Genomic DNA, 27,772 nt, shown 5'->3' on the forward strand with positions numbered 1-27,772 from the left:
TGGTTAAGGCCGTGTCCCATTAATTCAATCCAAACGGTTTTCTTCAGACGAAATGTATTTAATTGTCTGAAATGGGTTCGTGTTTCATTCGACAACACTAATTAAACTAGCATTTAAAAGAAGACATTAAATAAGAAATCCGTCGATAGATGTCGGGACCTCAAATATAAGTATATAATTCACAGATAATGACAATGCGATATTTAACTTTCAAATTTAAATCACGGTGTCAACAGGTGTCACTCAAAAAATTAATTGAATCTGTTAAAATGGATTTCAACCTGTTTCGGCGTTGTTACTGTTGTTGCACGTGGGATTGCAAAGTCAATATGACACGGTTACATGTATGACACTTATTTCTACTCCGTCAAGTTTTAACGCTGTTGTTTTGCAATACTGGAATGTTATTAATCTGATTATTGACAACTTTCTGCCCTGATATCTCGCACTTATGTGACTGGTAACAACATGCATTTTGCTTTCACAAATGTGTTCTTTTGACGATGAATTCAATGCAATTCTAATGAGAAATCGTAGTTTTCGACTGCTGCTACAATTACCTTTTGACATATTTAAATGACCCAGAATTACTTAAGTATTTACTTAATCATTCATAATACCAATTACTACTTGCAATTTACAGGCGCTTCAAAGCTGTGTGATAATTAATACAAATCTCATAATACCATTTTGAAACAATGTTAAGTTTTTAAACAGAAATTTAACTGTCTAAAATATCAACATTACCCGACAAAACATCCTCGCCTTTGCTCAGTTAGAACATTAAATAGCTAATAATATTTGGGTAGTTAAATCGTATGATGGTTTAATATTAAGTTAGTAATACGTTATGAAGACATCTTACCATGTTTGTCTTAATATGTATGATTCCTGACAAGTCACTAGAAGCCTCTAAACGTTAACACATTGCTATATTGGCTATAATGTACTTTCTGTTTTTTTTGTCTGTTTGAATTGGTTCTGAACAATCAATCAACTGGAGTTGTTTCCGACATTGACAGACGCTCTTGTCGCCATGTCATTCGTCACCGTCATCGTTGTCTATATGCCTTGCGTTGTAAGCATTCAACTGAATATTGATTACTTTAAGAACAGCGAGGTCCATTTAGACTTATGTCCTTATTTTGAGAAATTTCCTTTATGTAAATGGTTAACCGCACTTAAAAATTATACATGCATTCCAAGGTTTCAGATAGTCTGCTCTCGACAGAACGTCAATATTACAATTTTAGTGAGCATCATACAACGAATAATTATTATCGGCCTTAATAGTGTGATTATAATCCATTTTGCACTAATGCATGCCTGTGCCAAAACGACACGAACATGCCTACTTTATTTTTATCATTTGCTTTTGTAACGCGTGTTTAACTGAATTGCGTTTGACGCAATGTTTAAATCTTTTACTTTCACATTTATTTTAAATCCATTATTTGTGTAATCATGAAATGCGCTTAATTTCTTACTCCCCTGTTTTGGAGTAACTCTGATAATTGCCATGATTAAGATTTTTTTCGAAATTGTCTTTCCGATCTTCAATCCGATTTTTATGTCGTCTTTATTACGATTTCATGATCTATGAGGCTTTTAAACTCAACTCCGGTCTTGTTTTTAATGAACTGAAATTTTTAACATGATTTTATACACATCATTTAGTTTTATAACTAAAACGTAAACTGATTGCGGAACAGAAAAACTAACGTGTCCATATGATGCCGCCTAGTTTTTCTTTGTAGAAGTGTATGCGCTCAACAAAAGAATGATCCCAACTTGTGAGTCCTATTTGTTTTTTTCTTGCAGTTCATAGTCTTCACAAAATTATTGTATTTACAATACCAGCCGTCATAGACGGTAATTTGCTTCTGAAAGTAGTATATGGTGTTCTGATCGATAGATGGATAATTCTAATGTAAAATTGACGTTAATAATTTTGCATATCCGTATAATAATTCATGCTATTGGGATTCATTTTTTTTCCAGAAACATATAAACATCACGCCCCACCACCCCCGGTTTTAGAAAACCGTGTTTGAGTTTTGGTATATTAACGGCGATATTCCATCTGCATAAAGTATTTTCTTACTCCTCTTAGGAGCCATTGTTGTTAATTAAGTTCCCGTCTTTAATTTCTTGGGAGCAATAAGTTTATGTACTTATGTAATTATTTTTGTATTTAATATATTAATTCAGCTTTAGGCAGATGCTCTTTCGCGGACCATGTTACTTAACTTAACGCTGAGTTACGTTTTGAATTATATGTGATAAATAGTATAATATGTACGCATGTGGGTAATAGTACATATGTTATGGTAATGTGGTTATGTATTAAGCATGTAATACAACATATGTTATGGTAATGTGGTTATGTATTAAGCATGTAATACAACATATGTTATGGTAATGTGGTTATGTATTAAGCATGTAATACAACATATGTTATGGTAATGTGGTTATGTATTAAGCATGTAATACAACATATGATATGGTAATGTGGTTATGTATTAAGCATGTAATACAACATATGTTATGGTAATGTGGTTATGTATTAAGCATGTAATACAACATATGTTATGGTAATGTGGTTATGTATTAAGCATGTAATACAACATATGATATGGTAATGTGGTTATGTATTAAGCATGTAGTACAACATATGTTATGGTAATGTGGTTATGTATTAAGCATGTTTGATTGCTGTTGGCATGGTTTGTTAGAAAAAAAAATCACAAATAACTGTTTTTGAGCGCATGCTGGATTTTCTTTTGATTGGCGCAATTTATGAAGTAAACTGTGTAACACAATCCATAAAATTACGTTCTGTGTATTTCAGGCGCACATTTTTGTTAAACAGAGTCAGTTGTTCTCTCTTACATTGTCTTCAAACAAACATGACTTGCAAAGCATGTATTACGTAATACAATCGGTTCTATGATGTTGCATACATGCACTTTTATAGCCATATTAGCCGATAGTTATAACAGTTTATATAATAAAGAACGCGTTTAATGTGTTAAACTGTTTTGAAAACTGTTTTGAGACACAACGGGTGGAATCCAATACAACCGTTAATTGTAATAATGAGAATATCCAAACATTTGATAATAAGTCTTTGGAGAACTGCGCAATTACGTCGACAGGTTAACAGGCAAATGAATCATGTTGCAATTTGAGAGTTTATTTATTATAAAAAAGTATAATACTCTTTTCAATATCATGATTTAATATTGTATATTATTGTTGTTGTTGTTGTTGCTTTTTTTTACACATGACTGATATTGATCTTGAAATATTATTCGAACAAAGTTTTAGCACTAGCCTTTACGTGGAATCTATCTTAGTTTTCGAAAAAATGGATTTGCAGACTTCAGCAGAGCATTTGTCCAAATGTCTATAAGTCTAGATTAGCATGAAAGACAAAATGCAATCGTAATTGCAAGATTATGTTTCCATTGAAATAAATATTGATGAACAAGTTGCCATGATGATTGTAAATATGTTCAGCAAGTTCATTTTATTACTGAGTTGATTGTTCGTAAGTTTCATTGAGACGATGCATGATACGTCATTGGATGTGGGCTGTTTCGTCGAATGAAGCAACCATGTTATATTGCAAGCGATAGCTTATTAGAAATCACTTTTTTATCCTTACCTTATGTATACTTGAAAGAATTGTATATGATTACATAAAGCATAAAGTGTTAAATGCAAAAGAAAACAAGAATCAACCTTTTTTATTAAAATATTATCCAAAAAGTATTTAAAAATCGTATCTTACAAATATGAAGCGCAAAGGTCCGTGACTTCATGATGAACACAGCAAACGTCTTAAAACAGAAGTACAAAGCCAGGGGAGGGGTAGAATCAGATTCAACAAGTCAAACAATTTGATAGCAAACAGCCCAAAACGTTTTTATTTTTATATAATAAGCGCTAGTGCTCGTGACGTCTTAATTGACGAGTCGACCGGCAAACATAATATTAATTCCTACTAAAATGCAGAGTCGTGGCGATTAAACTTCTGAAAACTGAGGCAATTATGGATAATCAATAGAAAACATGTCGTATTTGTTCTTGTAGATCAGGCTCGGTTCGAATATAACATGGCTCGGTCTAACCTCGCCGTTTCATTAATTTAAGTCTCACTTGATATAGTACAAAACGATTTGGCAGTAACCTGTTTGTCTCCATGTATTAACAATTGATTTAAGGGTAATTATATACTTTTACATAGAAAATCTTTATTCGTCTGAAGGTTAAATTGCTTTTACAAGATATTTTTTACAATAATGCTTTTTATAGAAGTGAATGCAGCAAATTTAGCCTAACTCATCAACGCATGTTTTGAATGATTGCCGTTTCAATGAAAATCTTTTCAGAAACATGTAAAACGTTAATACTAAACAATCGTTTATTGCTGGAATCAATTCGACATCATGGCGTAATTCTAAATTACGCATTTTATGAAAGTATTTGGCACGACATAACATGTAAACGCTGTTTGGTAGAGCGTTCAGCCGATATATCACAGTATGGAGTCTTATCAGTGCACTAGTTTACGCTAACGTAACAATAAACAGGCTTAATTTTGCTTCAGTATTTTTCGATCCTGAAGGGCTTGTGCTTTCCTGTTATCCCTGCCTGGATAGGTGCGTGATTTTATAAATGTATTGATTGAACGTTAACTGTTTGAACGCTTGTATATGTTGTTTTATAAGCAACCGTTGGTGCTTCAAAAACGTTCTGTCGTCATCTATGTTTCGATATCTATCCTATACGGGTATACGTGTAAAAACTGCACAAGTTCAAAAGAAAGAAAAAGTATAGGTATGTATTATCATATAAATGTTTACATCATACCAATAAAAACGCCAGCATATCATACCTTAATAGACGTTTATTTTTACATTTTACTTGCTCCATCACGCAGATTGCACGCTCTCCAATATACATACCTGTCTGAAGTCATGCGAGGCTGTGTGGATGTAAAGGAGATGGTTTCAAAGTTGAATGGCAATAATATAAGCATGAGGTTATGAAAAAACTATTCGGCTAACATACTATCATTTACTTTGCTACATAACTTATACCCTCTGAGACATGCGCAATATTATTTATTAAGACGTTATGAATAATTAAAAATAAGTTACGAGCTTGTTCGATCTAACGGCACGTGGGGAATAATAGCAATTGCAAATCACTTACTCGATTATATCATGTTCAAGGTGGTTATATTTATGTAAGCGATGTTAACCTTATTTTACAAGGTACACAATTAAGAATAAAACTCATTGTTTCAGAAATTGTGTGTATGTTTTTTCGTGTAGCCATATACATTTTATGCACGTTTTGTTTTCCTTTGTATGTTTATACGTTCATAACATTGCTTCTGTTTTGCAGTTTTAACAGTTTTTAATGTTTTTATAAAGATTTTGATAATTGTTAGTCACGTGTTTGATGTGTATGTCCATTTACAGGAACAAGCATCTTCATCATAACGGTCATCACGACTTAATCACCAATATTGTGACTGTATGTAATCGCTCTCTGATCTTCAACTAGCAAGAAGATAGAAACTAGTTAGTCTAACAATATCTTACAGTTTCAATGGGAGTTCAAGAACACTAGATAGGACATAAAACAATTGGTTTCCGGACCAGGGTAGCAATTTATTTTTGTGTATGGCACGTTCATACGAATACTCATACAATTCGTACATTTCTCGGGAAATATATCTCCTTATGTAAAAGCAAGTAATGCTCTAGGCCAATGGCCATTTGTGCGTTAGCTGATGACAATCGTTATTGTCACTTATTAGTAATTGCATAACATGACTGGCCTTATGATAGTAATATGTGTATGTGTAAATGTCCATTGCACAGATATTTCAAACAAACGGCATGTTTATAAGACAAGTAATTGACAACTATACTATCAAATGAATTATTCATACGTTTATCTATATTCATGCTCGCCCCGTTGGATGATTCCTTCAGAACGGATTATTTCAATATGCCGTAATTTTTTAACAAAAGGAATGATTACTTTATGTTGATGAATACTCTTGACGTCCGTGGAAGTGTCTTTAAGCAATCAATTGTTTATAATAATAATAGAAAGCTTTATTTACAGAAGGTTACACATAAAGACAATGACACATTATACATATTATGCAAATGAATCAATACTTTTTTACAATGTGGCCTTCTTAAACTAACACACACAAATAGGTCTATAAGTAAAAATATTCAAACAATATTTTCTTACACCCATACATAACACACATAGATAGACACACATGAAATATTATTGATTATAATAATAATAATAAAAGCTTTATTAACAGAAGGTTACACATACAGACAATGACGCATTATACATATTATGCAGATGAATCAATACTTTTTTTACAATGTGGCCTTCTTAAACTAACATACACAAATAGGTCTATAACAAGTAAAACATTTTAACAATGTTTTCTTACACCAATACATAACACACATTTTGCCTTTAAGACAGACACACATGAAATATCATTGATTAGAAAAAAAAACACAACATATGGCATATTATTGATTAGAAAATAAATGTGCTTTTTATTGCCCTTTAAAAGCAGAGATAGAGCATGCCATTCTTATTCCAATCGGTATACTGTTCCAAATATCAATGCTATGGTATGAAAAAGCTCGTTTCTTATAACCTGTATTTGCTTTGGTATTAACAATATCGCTATGGGTGTCAGATCTTAAGTTATATTTTTGATTTTGAGAAAAAGTTATAATAATATTTAAATATTCTAGAGTATGAGTGTTGACACATTTATATATCAAGATTGCCGTGTGGTATTTACATCTATTATTAAACGAGAGCCAATTAAGCTGTTTAAACATCCGTTTATGAAAAAGAAGACATTATTTTAAGAAGTGTGTCACGTGCCATGAATGATCTGAAATTATTTGAATACCATTATCAGAAATACTATTTCATTTGACAAATATTTGTATCAATAAGTTTTAATATGGCCATCTTATTTGTGAGTTATTATTCAAAAAAATACTTGATCTATATTGTTCCATGCTAGTCGGATGTTGAACTTATAATATGCGCATCCATATTTGTCTCCGATTTTTCTTCAGCAAAGAGTGTATTTGCATACGCCGTATGCATGCATAATCCCATCAATTTGCTGCAATCAACGAATATGCTATCATTAAACCGACATGTCGAAACTATTAACACGGTTGATGAAATGATGCATATCTTTTTTTACAACAAGTATTCAGACTTTCCATGAATATATAGAGGATATCAGAAAAGCGCGAGCATTATCTTCCTAAATGATTATATTAACATGCTTTGACAAATAAGTCGTGTATAAGCAACAAACGTAGAATAAAATGCTGATTATGTATGTTCATAGTTCAATTATAAGTCTGACGACGCAATCATATGTTTGCCAAAATCATTAAGACATCGATTCCGTAAGAGTTCTAATGAAAAAGCATGTTTTTATAACATTTTTTTTATGTAATACCTTGTCATTTTACGCAATATCTACATGCTTTGTTTAAAAGCAAAACGTCGAAAACGAAGCATTAGTCATCTTTTTTGGTTCACTTTGAAACCTTAACCACTTGCACTCTACGTATTCAAAACGCAAAACAGTATCGCATTTAAAACAGGTATTGGCACTAACAAACAAACGCGTCACCATGTTGTTATTAGTAATTTGATAGAATCGTTATAGATGTGAATCTCTTTCAACTGCATTATAAATCGGTGTAACCGTTGTCACAGCCGAGGCTACACGATCAATAGTGAGGTCGCCTATATGTGACATGCTTCTACTCTGTCAAGTTTTAATGTCGATGGTTTTCATTATGACAATGCTATCAATCCGATAATTAAATTGCATTTGAGTAATCTCTTCTGCTGAACTTTTATGTAACATCAGACAATTCGCGTTAAAAAAGTTATGAATTTCGTTAAGCCTTAAATGTAATTTTGAAAATAAATATTTAACAGCAATATAGAAAATATAAAATGATAAGCAATTAACTAATAAATTATTAATTTTATCAAGATTATTCAGATCATATTTATGTAAGCCATGCTATAACCCTAACCATACTCAGAAGTAAGATATCGAAACCCTGCATGTTCTGTCCATGTTTAACCTTTTACGCCAAATACTGATTGCCGTACCCGTAGGTCAAGATATTTTTATTAGCTTTATTTACAACAGGGATTTTTTTAAGAGTATCGGAGTTCTTCGGAAAACGTCAGTGTTGTCGAACGGTATTAATGATTCTATCACATTTGATATAATGAAGGTTATGTTATGTATGACCTCGTCGGAAGATTTCAATTCACCTGGGTTGTTCAAAGCAAACATCTTAAGCAAATTGTATGGTTTTGTTATTTGTTTGATTCTTGGACATTTATGAAACAGAGCTTTTACTGAATGAAGACTTAACCTATGAAATACCCTATTAAAGGTGCCATTATCTTAAATATAAATGCACAATAAGAAGACAGCATAAACTATATGTACTTTCATCACCATGTCAACAACTGTTAATTAGGCGTTTTACGAACGACATTGAACATTCAATAAGAATTATCAGTCGCATCTATAGCAAGTGGGAGTAATCACTTGGCAAACAAGATGGCGACGTCCATGCCGATAAAGATATTTTTCGCCTGTGTATACCCTTTATTACTTGTATTAATTAATAAAATGCCGCTCACTTTCCAGCCACATCCGCAAGCAAATGATTAGAATTTATATCGTATTAACCCACTTATGCCTAGTGGACTCTCCCATCCTTCTAAATTGGATCAATTTATTTCCAAAATTAGAGATGACTAGTATATTTATTTCTTTATTTAGAATATTTCTTACAGAAATTCTTTTCAGCAAACAGCGCAAACCCTGATGAGGCGCCGCATCATGCGGCGTCTCATCTGTGTCTACGCTGTTTGCCAAGGACTTTTTTCTAGACGCTAGGCATAAATGGGTTAATATTCGCTCTATATCATGACTTTTCTCGCAGGGAAATTAATTAGCGTGTCACAAAATTACGGATCCAGATAAGAAAATTCGCGAATGGCACATGTCTAGTCTGTCAAGTGTAATTGTCTTTGAGTTACGTTACTGGAATTCTGTGATTCAGATAGTTTACCTGTATTACACTAATCTCTGTCTCTGATTCGCCTGCCAATGACTGCCATTCAATTTTTATTTGGTTTTTATTTTTTTTGTATATTGCTATCATAATGAAATTCAATGCAATTGTAATTAGTGACTGCAGCTGGTGATGTACCAAGACTGCAAATGATTTGCGTCTATAACGCATTAGAAATGATCTAAATAGCATTTGTAAAAGCCTATTTTCCCATGGATATAGGTTATTCAATGTTTGATTTCATTATATAATTTAAAATAAAAAAGTGCAATTTAAAGAAAATATTTATCCCGAACTTTGAAATGACATTCTTTATAATATAATCTCACCATTTGTTACATCCACGCAGTCTTTTTTAGCCTTGTAATAAGTTCACTCTTTTGAATTGGCTACAATGTCATTGCCGATGTTATTAGATACACAATCAATCAGTTGTCTGATTATGTGTACGAATTTTTTTTCTCGTCTACAATTTATTCGCCTAAAACGTTTATGTCTAAAGATATTTCGTCCCCAGTTTTGAACACCTTATGGATGGCTTTTACACAGGCGAGGTCTACTGTAAAATATATCATGTATTTTCGAGATTTTGTGGTAAAATAGTTCATGAAAAAATATATTCATGTATTAACCTAACAGTATTTTTTTAAGATTTGTTAGAGGAAACTAGTTCTGTATGTCTCTTCGCATTAGAATTATACGTAGATATCAGCGGACTATCAGTCTTTTATTGAAGTTATAAGAGTATAATTTTACTCAGATTTAGAACCTCGGTGAAGTGAATTGGCGTGCACATCTATGGTTTATCATAAAAACATGTATTTTGTAACTCATATTTCTTCATATTTTTCCTCATATTTTTGCTTAACGCCATCTCTGTGCGCCCAAAGTCCGACATTTATTTGCGTTTAACGTCAAACCCCGCTGGTTAAATTAATTCCAATAATTTCGATAATTGTGATTTGTTTCTTTCAAGTCTTCGAATCATGAATGATCCTTGTGCTGTTGTTGTTGTTTTTTCTTCAAAATATTCCATATATTATCTATAAAAAAAAAACTTCGGTCACGTGTACATTAACCTTTTTATCGTATTTGTAACTAGTGCAAATATATGTTACTGCATTTTCAAATATAATTTGTGTATGGAAGTCATTTAATTGTTTAATGGAAAATCGTAAGAGGATCGTTTAAACTGTATGTACGAGCAAAAATGTTAATACCATTTTCTATGTAAAGTGAGCTGGAATTAGAGCGATTCCAAATTTTGAGGCTCTTTTAAAACTTCTTATCCTTCTTTTTTTTCAGAAAACAAAAACATTCAACACAAATTTATATGTAATATATAGTGCAATACCATCACTACTTGTTGGTATAGGCTTGAATCTTGAATTCCCCCCCCCCCCCCCCCCCCCCGATATCTAATCGACACATCTCTATTTTGTTGTAAACAGGATCCTGATTTACATCTGAATTGGATCCGCAATCCATCATGTCATTGTCTCATCCCGAAGGCACTGTCCAGCGTATTGTGTTGTCAATTGTGCATTAAATTAGGTTTCAGCTCTGAAAAGATAGATACACGAGTAATTTGTATGGCAACGGCCTTATTCTCTGTGCTGCTAGCAACAGAAAAGTCGTTAGTATGTTAGCCGAAGTAGTATGCTTTAGCCAACGCGACTCATACGCATGAACATAGAGTGTTAATGTAATGCAACTATTTATTACCATGTTTAATTGTGTCGATAAGTTCGACCTGTAATGACAAATATTACACATTTCTAAAACAAGTATATATAATTCTGCTTAAGAATAAGAAATTAAAAGTATGTATAGTTAACCGGCATTATAACAACATTCAAAATGAGGGTTCAATTCCACACAGACAGATTAACGAACTTGGGAAAAGTTTTTAATTTAAGGATGATCTCCAAGAGTAATGTTAAAGGGACCTTTTCACGTTTTGGTAAATTGACAAAATAAAGAAAATTGTTTCAGATTCGCAAATTTTCGTTTTAGTTATGATATTTGTGAGGAGACAGTAATACTGACCCTTTAACATGCTCTAAAATATCCATCATATGCATCTTTAGACGATTTGAAAACCTGAAAATTATAAAGCGTTGCACACGAAACGAATGAATAATTTGGAGAGTTCTGCTGTTATCGTTATATTTTGTGAAACTTTTTTTAGAGGATTGCTTATATAAAGTATACAATACATTCTTCATTGTATTAGCACGAATGGTCGAGTGGTCTAAGTGGTAGACTTTTACTTTACTCCAGAACTCCAGGGGTCAGTGGTCCGAGCCTTCTTGAGTTTTTTTCTTTTTTTTTTTAAATTTTATTCTTGATTTTTTTACTGGAGCTTTTTTGATCCAATGTTTTCATTTATCGATATGAAGGATTTAATGACAAACTCAAATACATGCCTATGAGATATGTGTTAAGGCCCCTTTAAGTAGTTAAACTTTATTTGCTCGAAGTGACCACTGACTCTTGTATTGTTTGAGAACCACGTACCGTATCAATGGTTCATCTTTCATTAACTGGAATAATGATTAATACGTATTTCTTGTAAGTTTGATCGGTGATTGACTGAGTATATTGTGTACGTTTTTTAATCGTCAAATAACACATGTTTTATTTAATGTAAATATATATTTAGCCAACAGTAATTTATTTCAGCCTTTATACATCAACTATAAATCAGGACAGGCATATGTTCCATACGGGTTATTTGTTAATTTAATGGTATTTTCGTACTATTTCTTAAAAGTTTCTTACATATAACAAATGGCTAATCATAAAAACACATCCTCAGAGCGTTGCAAGTGACGGGCGTTGTTTAAGGCGATATTTATTGAGCCTTCGTAATAGATGTTTATTCCATATTTCTATATTTTAAAACGTCCATATGTTCAGAATAAAAAGTTATTGCTGTGTAAAATATCTTAAATCGATTTCCATGTTTTATTTGTAGAACCATCATCATATGATATCGCAATATACAAAGGAACTTATCAATTAAAATAGTTTGATTGGTGAATACGTATTTCTGGTTTCATTGTATTTGTATAAAGCCAAATAAAACACACATTCAACTGAAGTGATTTTAAAATTTGCTGTGAATCATAATGCTTCAGTTTTGGTCGAACATGTGGAAACGTAATGGACTTATACCAGTTATCAAACGTAGTGGCAATGTGGAAACGTAATGGACTAATACCAGTTTTCAAACGTAGTGGCAATGTGGAAACGTAATGGACTGATACCAGTTTTCAAACGTAGTGGCAATGAGGAAACGTAATGGACTTATACCATTTTTCAAACGTAGTGGCAATGTGGAAACGTAATGGACTAATACCAGTTTTCAAACGTAGTGGCAATGTGGAAACCTAATGGACTAATACCAGTTTTCAAACGTAGTGGCAATGTGGAAACGTAATGGACTTATACCAGTTTTCAAACGTAGTGGCAACGTGGAAACTTGATGGACTTATGCCAGATTTTAAACGTTGTGGCAATACAAAATGACAAACATTAATTTACTATATGAAGACCTTTTGACAGTACTTATGTATCGTTTGGAGGACATGCCATCTGATTGCGTTTGTCATTCATTTCATCAGCAATGTCGCCTTATGTGATCCAATTTTAATTAGTGTCTTGATGACAAATGTGCGAACCACTCTTATAGACATTGGTTTAACACTTGATTGATCACCCGTGCAATGCCTTGTATGTGTGACCAACAACCCGATTTCGTTGTAGCTAACGTTTACAACAATGTTACCGAAGGACAAAAAGACATGATACCAGATATGGCAGAAATCAGATTGGTTGAATGCTTTTATGTGATGTGCTGGAAACCTAATCAAACGTTATTCCTGGCTTTGTTTATGTAACAATACATGCAGGTGTGTTGTTATTTTATCATCCATGACGTCTAAAACAACCCAAAACATGTATTGAACGAAAATACCGATTTGCAAGATTAACCCATTCATGCCTATTGGACTCTCCCATCCTTCTAAATTGGATCAATTTATTTCCAAAAATTAGAAATGTGTACTATATTTATTTCTATATTTAGAATATTTATTACAGAAATTTCTTTAAGCAAACAGCGCAGACCCTGATGAGACGCCGCATCATGCCTTCATCATGTTTGCCAAGGCCTTTTTTCTAGACGCTAGGCATAAATGGGTTAAGGGTCAACTCATCATTCGACTGTATCGTATTCGACGGCCAATAACTCTGTTCGAAAGGATTTTCCTATGACTTTCACATCTACTTCTTGAATGTAAGTATTTCATTGATTATCAAAAAGGAGTTAATATAGAGACATTAACAATAATTGCATCGCTCTCTCGGTATGCCCATACAAAGAAAAAGGCAAATGATTTCCATGTGTTTAGTTCTACGACACAATGACGAAATTAAATGTTATTAAATGTAGAATGAAAAAAGTATATAATATTGTGTGTTCATTTGTCGTAATTTGAGAGGGAACAACATATTATAACAAATATAATCCAACCGAAAAGGCAGTTGCATCAGCAAGAAATGAACCTCATTATAGAACAAGGTATTTTATTAATTGCTAGAGACCGATTGCCAAACAGTCTGACGAAGCCACATATTGTTGTTACATTTATACACATCTCCATAAAATATGTTTGCTTGGTTATGCATCTTGTCAATATCCAATTGTAAATATTCAGTATTTCTTGTAGCACCGTAAATGTTTGTAAACATGTAAACATGTATATTTAAAACAGGTCTGATAACACGATAAGAAGTAACTCTATTTGCTTCTACTGCTAACGCTTTGTCTTCGCTACTGTAAGATCTTACAGCTTGCTGACTTTCTGAGATATTTTCCTACATAACGTTTTTATAATTTAATTTTGTTCGAAGCTTAATTGGACAATCGTATGAGGTATCAACTTCGAACTTAATTAGTAGGTAGATCTCAATGAGGAGGAGTGCAGTGTATAGGAACCATACATCTTCTTTCAAAATGTCACAGCTATTACCAAATGATGTGTCTGCTCATATTAAGCCTATAACATAGCTTGACTATTATATTTTGTAATAAAAGACAAAAAGCTGCATTTTTGGAAACGAGTTCATAAAACTAATAATGACCTTTACCGATCAAACCTACCTTTGTATAGGTAGTTCATTAAAATATGTCAGTTCGTATCAATGTTTTCTATAAAAAAAAAACATCGATTGTTATTTCAGGAATGAAATTGCCATATCTAGTTTTAAGATGTGTCTCAAAACGAATGTAGCTATTCCATGGTTCATTTTTCATGGTCGCTCTTCACACCATTAATTAAATGTCAGTGTCTTAATTTCTTCTCATAATGGTTATGCTATCTGAGGATATGTGTTTGATGTTTTGATAAATGTTTGATTCAATTGGCAATAAACCTGAATAATTATAAGCATGGCTATTAAAGAATGGTTCATTAGCAAGATTTCGATCAGTTAATTACACAGCATTTCACGGAATATAATTAAGTCACAAAAATGTTCTTAGTTATGTTTTGTATTTGGTGTCTTTATTATAAAATATAATTGCACTATTGTTTTGTTGAAGTATTGATGTTTCATTTAAGCATCGAACGTATTCTCACTTTGACTAAATTTCGGATTGATAAGACGTATGCATTTCTTATTTTAAGCACACTATTTCAAATCTCAATCGAGTTGTCTGATATTCGCTGTAGACGGTATCCGAAGTGTAACATGATTGATCAAAAGATTTCATTCCTTGAAGTATATGTTCAACTGCGTTGACCCCCAACTTATTTCAGGTAACTGGTATAAACTTGACTTAAGAAACAGTAACACAAACGTCTCTCCTAATGATGTCGTTGGATTTATTGCCATATATTGGAAATAATATTTTAGAACCGAAAGGTTCTCCAAACTTGCAATGTCGTCTTTATTCCGCGTGCATAAAAATCGGATTATCACAGAAAGCGCCGTTATTCCATAGATCAGTTCAACGTGTCACTTTACGTAACTGTTTCTTTGTATGAAACTGTGTAGCAAGTGATGTTAGAGTCACGTTTTATCCATACTGATCTCAACACTTATGTTCTGACAAATAAAAGTAAGAAACGAATGACATAAGCGATCGTCGTTAGCAACAATGCCACAGAGGTATATATATTTGCATTTTTGTTTTAAATCGTTTGTTGCTTGTATGTTTGCTTCTGTTAAGTGTTTATCTGGTGTCATTTTTTCTGCGTCATATGAAGAAATTTTAGCAAAATACGTTGGTTTAATATAACTCGCATTATCGATCATCGATTGTTTGACTTTATGAGTATAAATTGTGTTTATCTTTAATCATATTTTTAAAATATCACTAGTATATGTGTTTGCTTCTTTCAAAAATCTTATTGTAATTATTTTTGCAATACTTATTATGTCAGACATTTTAATACAATATTTTACTAATATAAATATAAATTCAGTTATATTGTGTAGTCCATAACGGACTTCGTTTTAGTAAATACATGTACTACATCAGTTGGGTAATAATGTTACTTATCCAAAATTATTTGCTTTTATCACAAACAAATTAATATATAGGATACATTGTGAATAATTGTAACTACGGCACACCATTGCTTTCTCACATAAATTTTATTTTAACAACAATCTCTGAAATTTAGAGAAAATACATGCTTCTGTTAACTTTTCAAACAAACAATTATATAGTTGCCGAATTTGTTTCTTCCGAACTGCAGACGCATTCGTCCCTTTAGGTATTTCGCGTGACAATGGGATATATTTAAGCTCTTTTCGATGATTGCTAATGCATCTTTCAACCACGTTTCCCATTATTAAAAGCGTTCCTCAAAAGAGAATTCAATGTATTTTACCAGTGCGGTCATGCAAATTCAGTCACTTAGCCAAATTAGTAGTGTTCCATAATTGTTCAACGATTTAGTTTTTAAAACAGTTTCCATCTGAACATGAGTCAGCTGAAGGGAAATATTGTAAGCTGAAATGGTTCCCGTCGGCTGCCAAGTAATTATATATTGTACCACATTAAACATCTTTAATATTTTGTTATGACACATGAATCATAATAATGGAAAATACTTAAACAACTGTTTGTATGTGTAAGGACTTCGTTTCGCTTTTTGCAGAATTGCATAATACTTCGATAGCAACAACAGCAATGATCATGGATTTATGCAACATCACATTGTGCTATTCTTTGTATCTATAAACCCACGGTGATACACAGTTATTTGTTTCGGAATACGTCCACATGTTCATCTTGAAATGTGCAATTTCAACCTTTACAAGAAATTTTAGACAGGTTGTTCGCGTTTGGCTTTTAGTCCATCTGCATGTTTTTTTCGGTCGTTACAGTTTTTTTTATAGATTACATGTGAATGTTTTTATTTAAACTTTTTTCTACCGATCCAAAATTTCTGAACTGACATATTTGCTTAATGATGACCATGGTAATAAGGTATCTGGTGTTACAATTTATGTTCTAGTTGTATTTTCGCTTTTGAACTGGCATTGTCAACAGTGATGAACACCAAAATATGTGAACAAGCGCATTGCCACAATTCAGTTCTTATTGTTTCCCATTATAAAATATACAGATCACGTGCTTATTGTACGCATTCGGTGTAGACTCAGTATATATATTTAATCCTTTTCCGATCACTTTTGCAACGACTACTAGAATATTTTATTATGGTGAACATATTCAGTGTGTTGTCCTGATGAAACGACATTTCCTCTTGAACTGATTGTGCGATTAATCATGTTCCTGCATTTCCGCTGTTGACAACTTTTTCATGTTACATGTTCAAGCGGATGACTTATTGGAATTACTTTTGTTAGCTATTTCTATGAATTCGTGCGGAATGTTTTAAAAGTATTCAGCGTTTTGCGACTAATGATACTGTTAGGTAGAGAAAAAGAGAGGATCCACAAATCATTTTTAATGGATTGTGAAATAGTCTTTACAAGACAGTGTGCTGCAAAATAACAAAGACTACAAAATTATGTGTATATACAGTATGAATTCACATCTTCATGAAATTGTTTAAGATCTATGTTTAAATGTGTACAATCTTCGTTAAAGTATTTCTTTAGTATACGTATATAACACCAACCCACTTAGGTATGACAAATAGCGAAACTTGGTCATTAACCATGCTTCTCATCTATGCTCCACCAGTTATCATGTGTATATTCGGAACGAATTGACCGAACGCATCTCGCGAGATTTAGTTAGACGGCTATCTCTCCATTAATTCGCCTAATTTGCGATTCTGACAAAAACAGAAGTTTCTTAGGAACCTTAATCTAGAATTATTTCCGCTCGAGCATCCCAGTAATCAGTTAGTTTCCGCTACTGAAGGAACCTTTATTTCCCCGAGCATGCAAATTAATATTTATGACAAGACATTTCCTGCCTTTTGAAATTTTCTGAGATTTTAATGTTTATCTTGTTCGAAGTGCGCGTTTGCTTAAATTTATCATGTATTTTGTTTTAATTATCTGTACGCCCCGGTAGGGGGCATAAAGCAGCCGCACTGTCCGTCCGTCCGTCTTGTCGGCATCTACATGACCTACAGTTTAAGCGTGGTATTCGTTCCGTACTATTGATTTTTGGCCAAGTTATGTGCGTTGGATTTTAAAAAAATTCTCTGTAATTACCATTTTGCGGAGGATTTTAGTAAAAACTGCTTACACAACGCTTGAAGGTATTGGGTCGATTTTTGGTATGTGAGTCTACCTACATAACCTACAGATGAAGTGTCATATTCATTCCGGTCCTTTGATTTTTGTTTAAGTTATGGTTCTTGGACTTGGAAATTTTCTCTATAATAAGTATTTTCTGGAGATCTTGTTACGCAATTCTTCCACATTTTAAGCTGATTTTTGGTATGTAAGTCTACCTACATGTCCTACAGATGAAGTGTGTAATTATTTCTTGTCCAATGATTTTGGGCGACGTTATGGGCCTTCGACGTATTCCGGAGGTTTTTAACGAAACTCTTTTGGATATTGCGCTGATTTTTTGGTATGTGACTCTACCTACATGACTAACAGATGAAGTGTGAGTTTCGTTCCCGCCTATTGCTTTTTGGCGATGTTTTGGGCCTTAGAATATTTCTCTAAAATAGTTGCGATGCGGCTTCAAAGCGAAACGCGGGGGAAGGGTGCATTGTGTCTCACAAATGCAGGTCTTGTCTTAAATATTTTTCTACTTTGTTTTATATATGTGTTCTTGACGATATAATAAATATGTTTTCCAGCAGGTCATGATGTTCCAAGATGTTTTATTGAGAAAATTTTCTTTATGACAATTCATGTGTGCGTATCTTGCTTCGCACCAATAATAGTTACATGCGTTATCGTGTTCAATTTATTTGAAGTAATAACAAATATGTACATACGATTCTTATGTGACTGTCTCACTTTAAATCACAATAAATTATGCCAACGGCTTGATTTCATTCGGATCTTTAGAAGAATGCATGGGATATTATGTATTTCTATTTTTATTTTATATGTATAACTATTATTATTCAGTTTTTTTTTACTTAGCAACCTCAATACTTATATTCCGTTGGTTCCGTTGCAAAACAACGTACTCAAGAAATGTAAAGCAACAAACCGTACACTTTAGTCGGTTTATATTTTCAGGACGGCTTGCATCGAAGAGAGCGAACCATTAAACGAAAATGGCAGAGCTAACATAAAGGTAAGTAACTTCCAAACCTAAAGATGAGATGTCTTCATTTATTTATCACTGCAAATAATATAACTACGTGTATACATGCGTAGCTGCTCTTGTTTCAGTTTGTGCAAAGAACGACCTTAATAAAATCACTGAAAAACTTCAAACTCACATCGCACTACTTTAAGTGCTTACGATGGTGGATTTAGGACGCAAAGCTGTTGCTTATTTCTAAAAAAATGGAACGCGTAACGTTTAGTAGTCACAAATGCGTGAATTATCACTCTGTCACATTGAGCACTAGCACGTATCCGCATGTTGTGCAAACATGAATCTTGAAATTAAAATTGAAGTTTATTGTGGTTTACATCAGTTCATTGCGGTTTACATCAATTTATTGTGGTTTACATCAGTTTATTGTGGTTTACATCAGTTTACTGTGGTTTACATCAGTTTATTGTGGTTTACATCAGTTTATTGTGGTTTACATCAGTTTATTGTGGTTTACATCAGATGCTTATTAAATAATCATATGTAGCTTAGACGGCGAGGGCCAATCTATAAACATCAATGACCATAACTCTTTATTTACTAGCTCGTATTTGTTTTAAAAATCGTAAGGTAATATCAATAAGTCGTGTTGTGTCTTGCCTTGGTTTCAAAATGAGTTATACAAACGTTTTCATAAAGTTTGGTGAATATCGAAAGGAAACGGTTTTATCACCAAAGCTTAATCGTACATAAATGTTATATTGATAAAATGACAAACAAACACAATTTATTCCGTCTCGTTTTATGTGGGTCATAATGTTAACCCTTTTCCCCGTAAGCAATGGCTTTTGCAACCAGCTTAAAACCCGGACAGCCTGCGAGTAACTCACAGTATCTTCAGGTTTTATGCTCTTTGCTGATCATCACTAATTAAGGGTTGGAAATGAAGCCTTTTAAACATGAATTTAGTAAGAAAGGTATTTAATTAAATGTAAATTTTTAAGGGACTACAAATGCGTCTAAACACGTATCTAAGTGGTAAAGGGTTATACATGCCCACAGTAAATGTTTCACAGTTGTAAGACAATATATATTTACCTGATTTATCCGTGATGAGTATCTTTGCTATTGTAAGTAAAGAAAATTCTTCTTGTCTGCATTTCGCTTCAAGTGGCATTTTATTAATTCACCCCACTGAGTGGGTTTTTTGGGATTGAATCTGATGGGTGTCCTCATTTAATCATACGAGCTCTTGAACGCGAAAAGATTCATTAGGATGAGTCAAGATGTCTGACATTTAATCCAATATCAGGATTGACTCTTTTCTATGACAAACTTAATATTCTAACCAATAAAAACTACATAAAGTAGTGAACATCGACCACGATGACAGTCTATGACAACAGAAATGTATGATCCCTTTGAATTTTGTGTGTAGTAAAACAAGAATGTTTCAGTAAAGACATACAACGTTCGAAAAATGCATATCATAGATCGAAAGGAAAATACTAACAGCAAAATTTACACCAAATTATTCTTTTTTTTATATATGAGGATATATTCATAAGATTAATGACTGTGGATCTGTAAATTATGCTTATAAAAACAAAAGACATAATTATATACCCTTACACGTATCCCGTCAGTAAAACAATATTTGCATGAAATAAACTTTAGCCGTGATCGACGCGTCTGGTATGGTTACCGAAGACGCCATCGTCTTTCTCTTTAATCGCTCCTGATGCCGCTAAACCAATTCATGCATGAGTGTCGCTTTGTTGGCTCTATCGGAATTGTTTCCTAATGAAATCATACACGCTTGTGCACGCAGAGATTGGTCCGATGCAAAGCATCAAAGGGCGTCAGGAATTTCAGTGTAAAAGGCACACAATGAAGTTACATGGAACGATTTTTTTCTACTATAAATATCAATATTGGCCGATTATTTTAAACAAAATAGAAAAAGATACTGGTATAACCATTATCTATAATTTTGTGTTATAACCCCCAATTAACCATTATTTATGGTGTTGTGTTATAACTCCCAAATAACCATTATCTATGATTTTGTGTTGTAACCCCCAACTATTTCATAGTTCATTTTATTTACATTGGTTTCCTTTTTTTACTGACTTCCGTGTGCAGTTTTCTTTAATGGAACAGAATTGTGTAGGTTTTAAAAAATCTACTTCATCTTGTTAGCGTAATTTCATATTTTTCTCAACTTCAAGGGGAGATGATTCTGAACGTATTCTTACGTTGCTCATTTACGATAGGGGTTGAGTATATAAAAACACTGTAAAAGTTTGAAAAAAAAAAGAATAAAAACTGTGAACTGCATAAAGAAGCTGCATTTCACAATACTTTGAAATTCAGTAAAAGATCATAATAGATTTATTGCTCCGATATTCATCATGTTCAATAGGGTTCGAGTAATACTGATATAAAAACACCTAACAAGTTTGGAAAGATTCAGACGAAAGTTGTGAAATCTTTTAAACAAGTGGAAAAGTTTATTTTGTCAAATTTAATAGAAAAAAAATCTGGACTTATTGTCCCGATGTTTCTCATTTTAAATGAGGTAAAAATGCTCATTGGTATGAAGACACTGTAAGTTTGGAAAGAATCTGATGAAAAATGTTGACATAATCACCTAACCAAGCAGTTTTTTACTTTTATTTTTAAATTCAAAGAGACATAATTCTGGACTTATGGTCCGATATTGCTCATATAGAGTTTGGGTTGGGTCCTCATTGATGAATAAAACCTGTGCAAGATTGGGAACAATCGGATGAAAATTTTGGACTTCGAACAACGATTTCAAAATTTCTCAAATTCTAAGGAAGATAACTATGGACGTAATGGTCGGATAATTCTAAAGGGCCCATACCACATGGATAGTAATACGTGTCGCGCTTCGCGTTCTATATGTGGTTCTTAAAAAAACACTCCGAGAAGTGCTTGACTCTAGGGAAACGGGTTGCTGGGACACAGCTCCTCCTTGATAAGCGTCTGCTTCCTTTATCGCAACTCATTGTTATTATCAATAATACGTGTCGCGCTTCGCGCTCTATATGTGGTAGGTCCTATGATAGACAACCATAAAAATACATGGATAATAGATGTGTTGTTTGCATTTATGTGTTAATATAAAGACACGTGTATTTTTTATTATTTATTATTTAAGTGATGTAAGAAATTTTAATGAACGTTGTCACCACTCGGCATCCATTAATTTTAATAAAAATGTCCAATTGTAGTAAAATGGATTTTAAAATGTCTACATAAAATAAAGCTTTATTATAATTATTAACCTGACTGAAAAAAATTGTCAGACGCCGAACTGTTCCGTTCGTGCCGGAACCCGGGATTGAACCGGGGCTTTTAGATAATTGTTACGTAAACAACGTCAGTCTAACGCTCCCCCAACTGAGCTATTCCGGCCGACATCATTTATGTACTGCTATTTGGTGAAGTTGTGTATAGCGATCGTTATTATACGTCTATTAATAAACTAATACCTTTTACGTTTTCGTACCACTACGCCTTCCAATAAACTTGCTTGCGCGAAAGGTCGTCAAATATCGTACTACATTGATTCTCTACTAAATAAGCAAATTAGAAAAACCACCAAATAAATATATTTTGATTATGTTTTGTTTTTATACAAAACCAGAAAATTTCGCGTATTTGCCCAGTCCCTGTGATCTTTCTCCTGTGATCAGTTGTTGATCAGTTATTAATTAAAACAATTAGCTTTGCATTATTGGCAATACATGTTGTAATACATGTAATAGGCACAAATGCAGTACTTATTTACACTAATTTACACAAAAAATCACCACTATGCAAGATATTCTTAAAACAAAAATATATACATTGATCCGTAAAATAACTTTTTCTCCCATAAGCGAAAAAAAATGCATTACATACTAGTCGCCGCTCTCTAGAGCGACGCCAATGATGAACTTTCCGTTTGTTAGGACATTCCACTATTATTATTATTATTATTATTTTTATTATTATTATTATTATTATTATTTACATTAACATGGACATTAACATTATTAATTTTTTTGATTATTACTATTATTATTATTAACATTAACATTAACATTGACATTAACATAATTATTTTTTTTGATTATTACTATTATTAATATTATTATTATTATTATTATTATTATTATTATTATTATTGTCAATAAGTATAACATGCGTTAAATGAAATTACTATTGGACATATGAAAATAAAAAATACAAAACGGGTCCAATGGATCCTCTTCCAACATTAAACGAAGCATATGATCTCTTGTTTAATGTTTAATAATGCAAGTTTTAAAGAGGTACGCCTCCGCCGACAAAAACTACGGAAATTTCGTCTAAGGTGGCATTTTCTTGAGAAACACAACCTGGCAAAGTTCCGCAAGAGAATCAATTAGTAATTAGTAATCAACCTTTGTATTTCCCTCTTAAAGAGAACTCCTGCTTTTACTGATCAGTAATCAACCGTTGTATTTCCCTCTTGGAAATAAGCTTTACAAACTGTCAAATATTGTGTACTGAAAAAATAAACAAATATTGATTGATTTTTCAGAAAAATGTATTGAAGTATTTATATAAGTCGTTGTTTGTGGGTTTATTATTGCACTACATAGTATTAGTACGTATGTTATTATATAGATACACATATATATGTTCTTGTAATATTGATTCATGTGGAATGCACACGTTCTATACTTTCGATATATATAATATATGGTATGCACATTTGATCGAACAAAATATTAAAACTACATATTTTAATATCTGCTGCTCGCAATACAAGAGGGACATTGACATATTAGCACGCGTTTTTGCATTTTATGACATGCGTTGTGCGAAAATAAATATAATTCCACATGCTTACCCTGGCCGCATGTGGCATAAGACCCATTTTCGCATTACGCGGCTTATCATATGTTACATGCAGGTATTTTCATGCTACATATGTACTATAATTAATAGCTTTATTTACTTTCAAACGCGGCTGTTTCCAATTATAAAAAAGACAAACGCACTGTTCAACAGAATTGCGTTCAGTGACACACTATTCATATTAGTTCTTTGAAATGTTGTGTTATTGTATCAATAAATGATCAATGCAACATCTATAATGCCTTTACGTTATTAATGATGAAAATAAATCAGTTCCTATTGTTTAATCGATGTTATTTGTCGTTAATCAATGGAAACAAACAACACTTCGATTTTCCATAAAAATGAAGAAATTAATGAAATCCTCCTGTATAATATATCACATAATGTTAAGCATTTCCGAACAAGATGTTTGTCACCATGTTGTGGAAGTTTCATTGTAATACATAATTTCTCTCTTAGTCTGTTTATCAATTATCAGGGTTACCATCCTACATGGTATGTTACGTAATTTTTGACTCTGTTTATTATTTTGAAAGCTGTGTAAATATCATATTTAACCAGGTTTTCCGAAGGAAAAAACTGGTTATTAGATTGGCGAATGCGGGCGGGCTGGCTGGCTGGCTGGCGGGCTGGCTGGCGGGCTGGCGGGCGGGCGGAACAAGCTTGTCCGGGCCATAACTATGTCGTTCATTGTCAGATTTTAAAATCATTTGGCACATTTGTTCACCATCATTGGACGGTGTGTCGCGCGAAATAATTACGTCGATATCTCCAAGGTCAAGGTCACACTTTGAGTTCAAAGGTCAAAAATGGCCATAAATGAGCTTGTCCTGGCCATAACTATGTCATTCATTGTAAATTTGCATCGGTTTCCGGTTTCCGGTGTAAACATAATTAAACAAAATGTAAAACTTTTAATAAACATATGCAATTAGTGTGATTTGAAGAGTGAAAAGTGTGGAATAAGTGAATATGAAGGACTAAACTTCAATATAAATGTACGTATAAAAAAAATGTGAAACAAAATAAGTATTTTGACAAACTGCTAAGTTTTCATTGCTAAATACGCCGGGTGGGGTATTTTTTTTCTCCAAGTGACGGTAGTTTGAGCGGTTTTGAGCGGCTTTACAGTACCGTTAACCCGTCACGCTCTACGCAGCAAATCAATCGTCACGCTTGAAGCAGTAATATTAATTGAGAAGCCCAATTTAACAGTGCGATGTAAGTTGTACAAGCCGCGACATTTACCGTTTTTCTATAAGCCTCAACTTCAAGCCTTACAATAAGTACAATTCAGATTGTATAAGTACAATCATACAACTCAGAGTAAAATGAATACCGGTAAGCGGGCACTTTCGTCGACAGCGAGTGAAACCTCTATAAACACTAGCTTGCTAGAGACGTCAGTGTTTGAAAAAGGCGAAACAACAACAAAAACAACAAAATGTAGCAATCAAACTAAGAATACAAAGAATACAACGAAACCAGACCCCAAAAAACAGAAAACAATGACGACATTCGTCACAAGTGCGCAAAACGTAAATCACGAAACATGTGGAATAACAATTGAACAACGCCTTGACGAAATAAGCGATAAATTATCTCATGTCCTTACAAAAGAAGACTCAACATTCATAAAAGAAATCATTAAAGAAACCGTGGAACAGTTAAAGGAAAAACTCCTAGGCAATGTCATTCGCCGCATAGAAATACTTGAAAGTGACGCTCTTGAGCAAAAACGAGAAATTGAACGTCTCAAAATGGACTGTGACACCAAAAGCAAAACAATTGAGGATCTGAAATTACAAAATGCGGCATTAGAAAATAAGAAGGGCAGTGAGTCTTTAAACCACGATGAGTTTGAGAACAACTCCGAACAGTATAGCCGTCGAAACAACCTAAGAATGGCCGGTGTTCCAGATGACCAGGACCGTCAATCCTCGATGTCGGTGACAAACCAAATAATCAACCTTGTTCATACGCATCTGGGCATCTCCATGGTGCCTAATGATATAGACATCGCCCACAGGCTCGGAAAATTTAAACCGAACACAAATAGGCCTGTAATTGTGAAATTTGTACGGCGACAAACTAAAATTGACATTCTACAAAAAGCGAAACTATTTAAGGGATTAGGCATCTATGTGAACGAAGACCTTACCAAACTGAACGCAGAGGTGCTGGCGTCCGTGCGCCTGAAACAACCTAGCAGTGTCGAAAGGTCGTGGTCCTTTGAAGGAAAAATATTTGCGCTATTCAAGGGAAATCAACAAGGTACTCAAATAAAACATTCCGAGTTTAAAACCTGGCTAGAAAAACCGTGGCCGAAGAAATCCTATTCCGAGTCTGTCACCAGTGCAAGAAACAAAGTAGCATCTCACTAGTCACACATAGTAATTACTGCGTTATCGTATGTAGCAAGGACCTATGCAAACTATGTGTGTATCGGTCATCGTATGAAATGTGGTCCCATGCTGCATGACTATCAAAAGTATCCATCCTAATTACTACTTCCAAAATAAATATATATTTTATCTGAAATAATACACATTAAACGACACAGAAAAAGTAAGTTAGTAAGTTATTACTAATTAATTGCGTGTAAATTAACAGATATATTTGCAAATAATATATCAGTTACAATAATGTACAAAAAAAATCATAATTTACAATAACGTTAAATATTGTAAAATAAACATTAAATAAATGGAGTATGCTCCCACGATGTCTTTCAGAAATTTATACTAATCTATCGGGTAAAACTTAGCATGTAATTTAAATAATATACAATAATGTTTAAATATAATATCGATACATAACATACTGTGGCTTTCATTTCAAGTATAGCTACCTATCATGCTATGCACGTGCCTAATAGCTTTCCTCTGCTAACACAGTTACGCCCCTTTCTAATAAAAATATCATGTATACATGCAAATAAAGTTTCACTTAAAGGCCTTAATATTTAACGTTTATGACATCTTTTTTGGCAAAATACTATTCACTTACAGAGGTTTGTTTTATCTTGATGTTGACTTATGTTTTTATCTTTGTTATACCAGGCTCTCAGCTTGTTGTTTTTTTTAATTCGGATCAGTGGGAATATTACCTGTCTATTTTACTTTTCTCTTGACGTCTTGTCAAAACAAAACTTAACCTCAGTCATTTAAATAATAATTATAGTATAGAAATAATATTATAGTTAAAGATGCTGAACCAACATGAACTGATTATCCATATTACTCCTGATATTCCTGTTAACTAATTTAAAATAAAAAGTGAGTTTTATGTTAAGAATGTTCAAATAATTCCCAAAATATGTTCATAGTTGTAGATTATATTGTCACAGAAAATTAAACAAAATAATGTATAAAATAAACTTGATATGTGTTTTTATAAATTGCCTGTTGTTTTTTTACATAGCATACTGAGTGTTCTTGACAACATTTTGATATCCTAATATTGTCCTTTATGTATATGATGTTGTTTTTTGTGTTCTTACTCTCTGTATGTATATATGCTTGTGTTCAAGTTGTTTGTATATAATAAACCTGATTTGTGTTTTTATAAATTTCCTGTTTTGACATATCATGCCGAATGTTCTTGACAACACTTTGATATCCTAATAATGTCCTGTATGCATGTGTCTGTTGTTTTTTGTGTGCTAACTCTCTTTTGTGTATATGCCTGTGTTTATGTGTTGTTCATGTCCCCCACTATAGTATTGGGGGAACATATTGTTTTTGCCCTGTCTGTCGGTTGGTCTGTTGGTTGGTTGGTTGGTCTGTTGGTTGGTTTGCGCCAACTTTAACATTTTGCAATAACATTTGCTATATTGAAGATAGCAACTTCATATTTGGCATGCATGTGTATCTTATGAAGCTGCACATTTTAGGTGGTAAAAGGTCTAGGT

The 27,772-nt window shown here is 33.0% G+C and overlaps 2 protein-coding genes and 1 non-coding gene across 29 annotated transcripts in view; 1 reads left to right on the top strand and 2 right to left on the bottom strand.

The window, feature by feature from the left end:
* The window catches only part of LOC127871061 (uncharacterized), a 161,791-nt gene that overhangs the window by 51,276 nt on the left and 82,743 nt on the right, over positions 1 to 27,772 (bottom strand). The gene's annotated exons all lie outside the window — the stretch shown is intronic.
* Positions 1 to 27,772, top strand: part of LOC127871060 (endothelin-converting enzyme homolog) — a 123,533-nt gene that overhangs the window by 43,504 nt on the left and 52,257 nt on the right. For 24 of the 27 annotated variants that reach the window (XR_008045078.1, XR_008045076.1, XR_008045081.1 and 21 more), the window contains one exon: positions 18,915 to 18,972. Coding sequence is in view for 9 of the 27 variants with exons in the window: in XM_052413691.1 (XP_052269651.1) it covers positions 18,915 to 18,972 (58 nt within the window). In the remaining 18 variants the exon portion in view is untranslated. Of the gene's footprint in view, positions 1 to 13,313; positions 13,510 to 18,914; positions 18,973 to 27,772 lie in introns of all 27 variants that reach the window. The other 3 variants (XM_052413694.1, XM_052413697.1, XM_052413695.1) reach the window with 2 other exon arrangements.
* On the bottom strand, positions 22,295 to 22,383 carry Trnav-gac (transfer RNA valine (anticodon GAC)). The gene is given in 2 exon segments: positions 22,295 to 22,329; positions 22,347 to 22,383. It is a non-coding gene; the product is annotated as a tRNA-Val (tRNA).

This window comes from Dreissena polymorpha, chromosome 3 (genome assembly GCF_020536995.1).
Source record: "Dreissena polymorpha isolate Duluth1 chromosome 3, UMN_Dpol_1.0, whole genome shotgun sequence".
NCBI lineage: Eukaryota > Metazoa > Mollusca > Bivalvia > Myida > Dreissenidae > Dreissena > Dreissena polymorpha.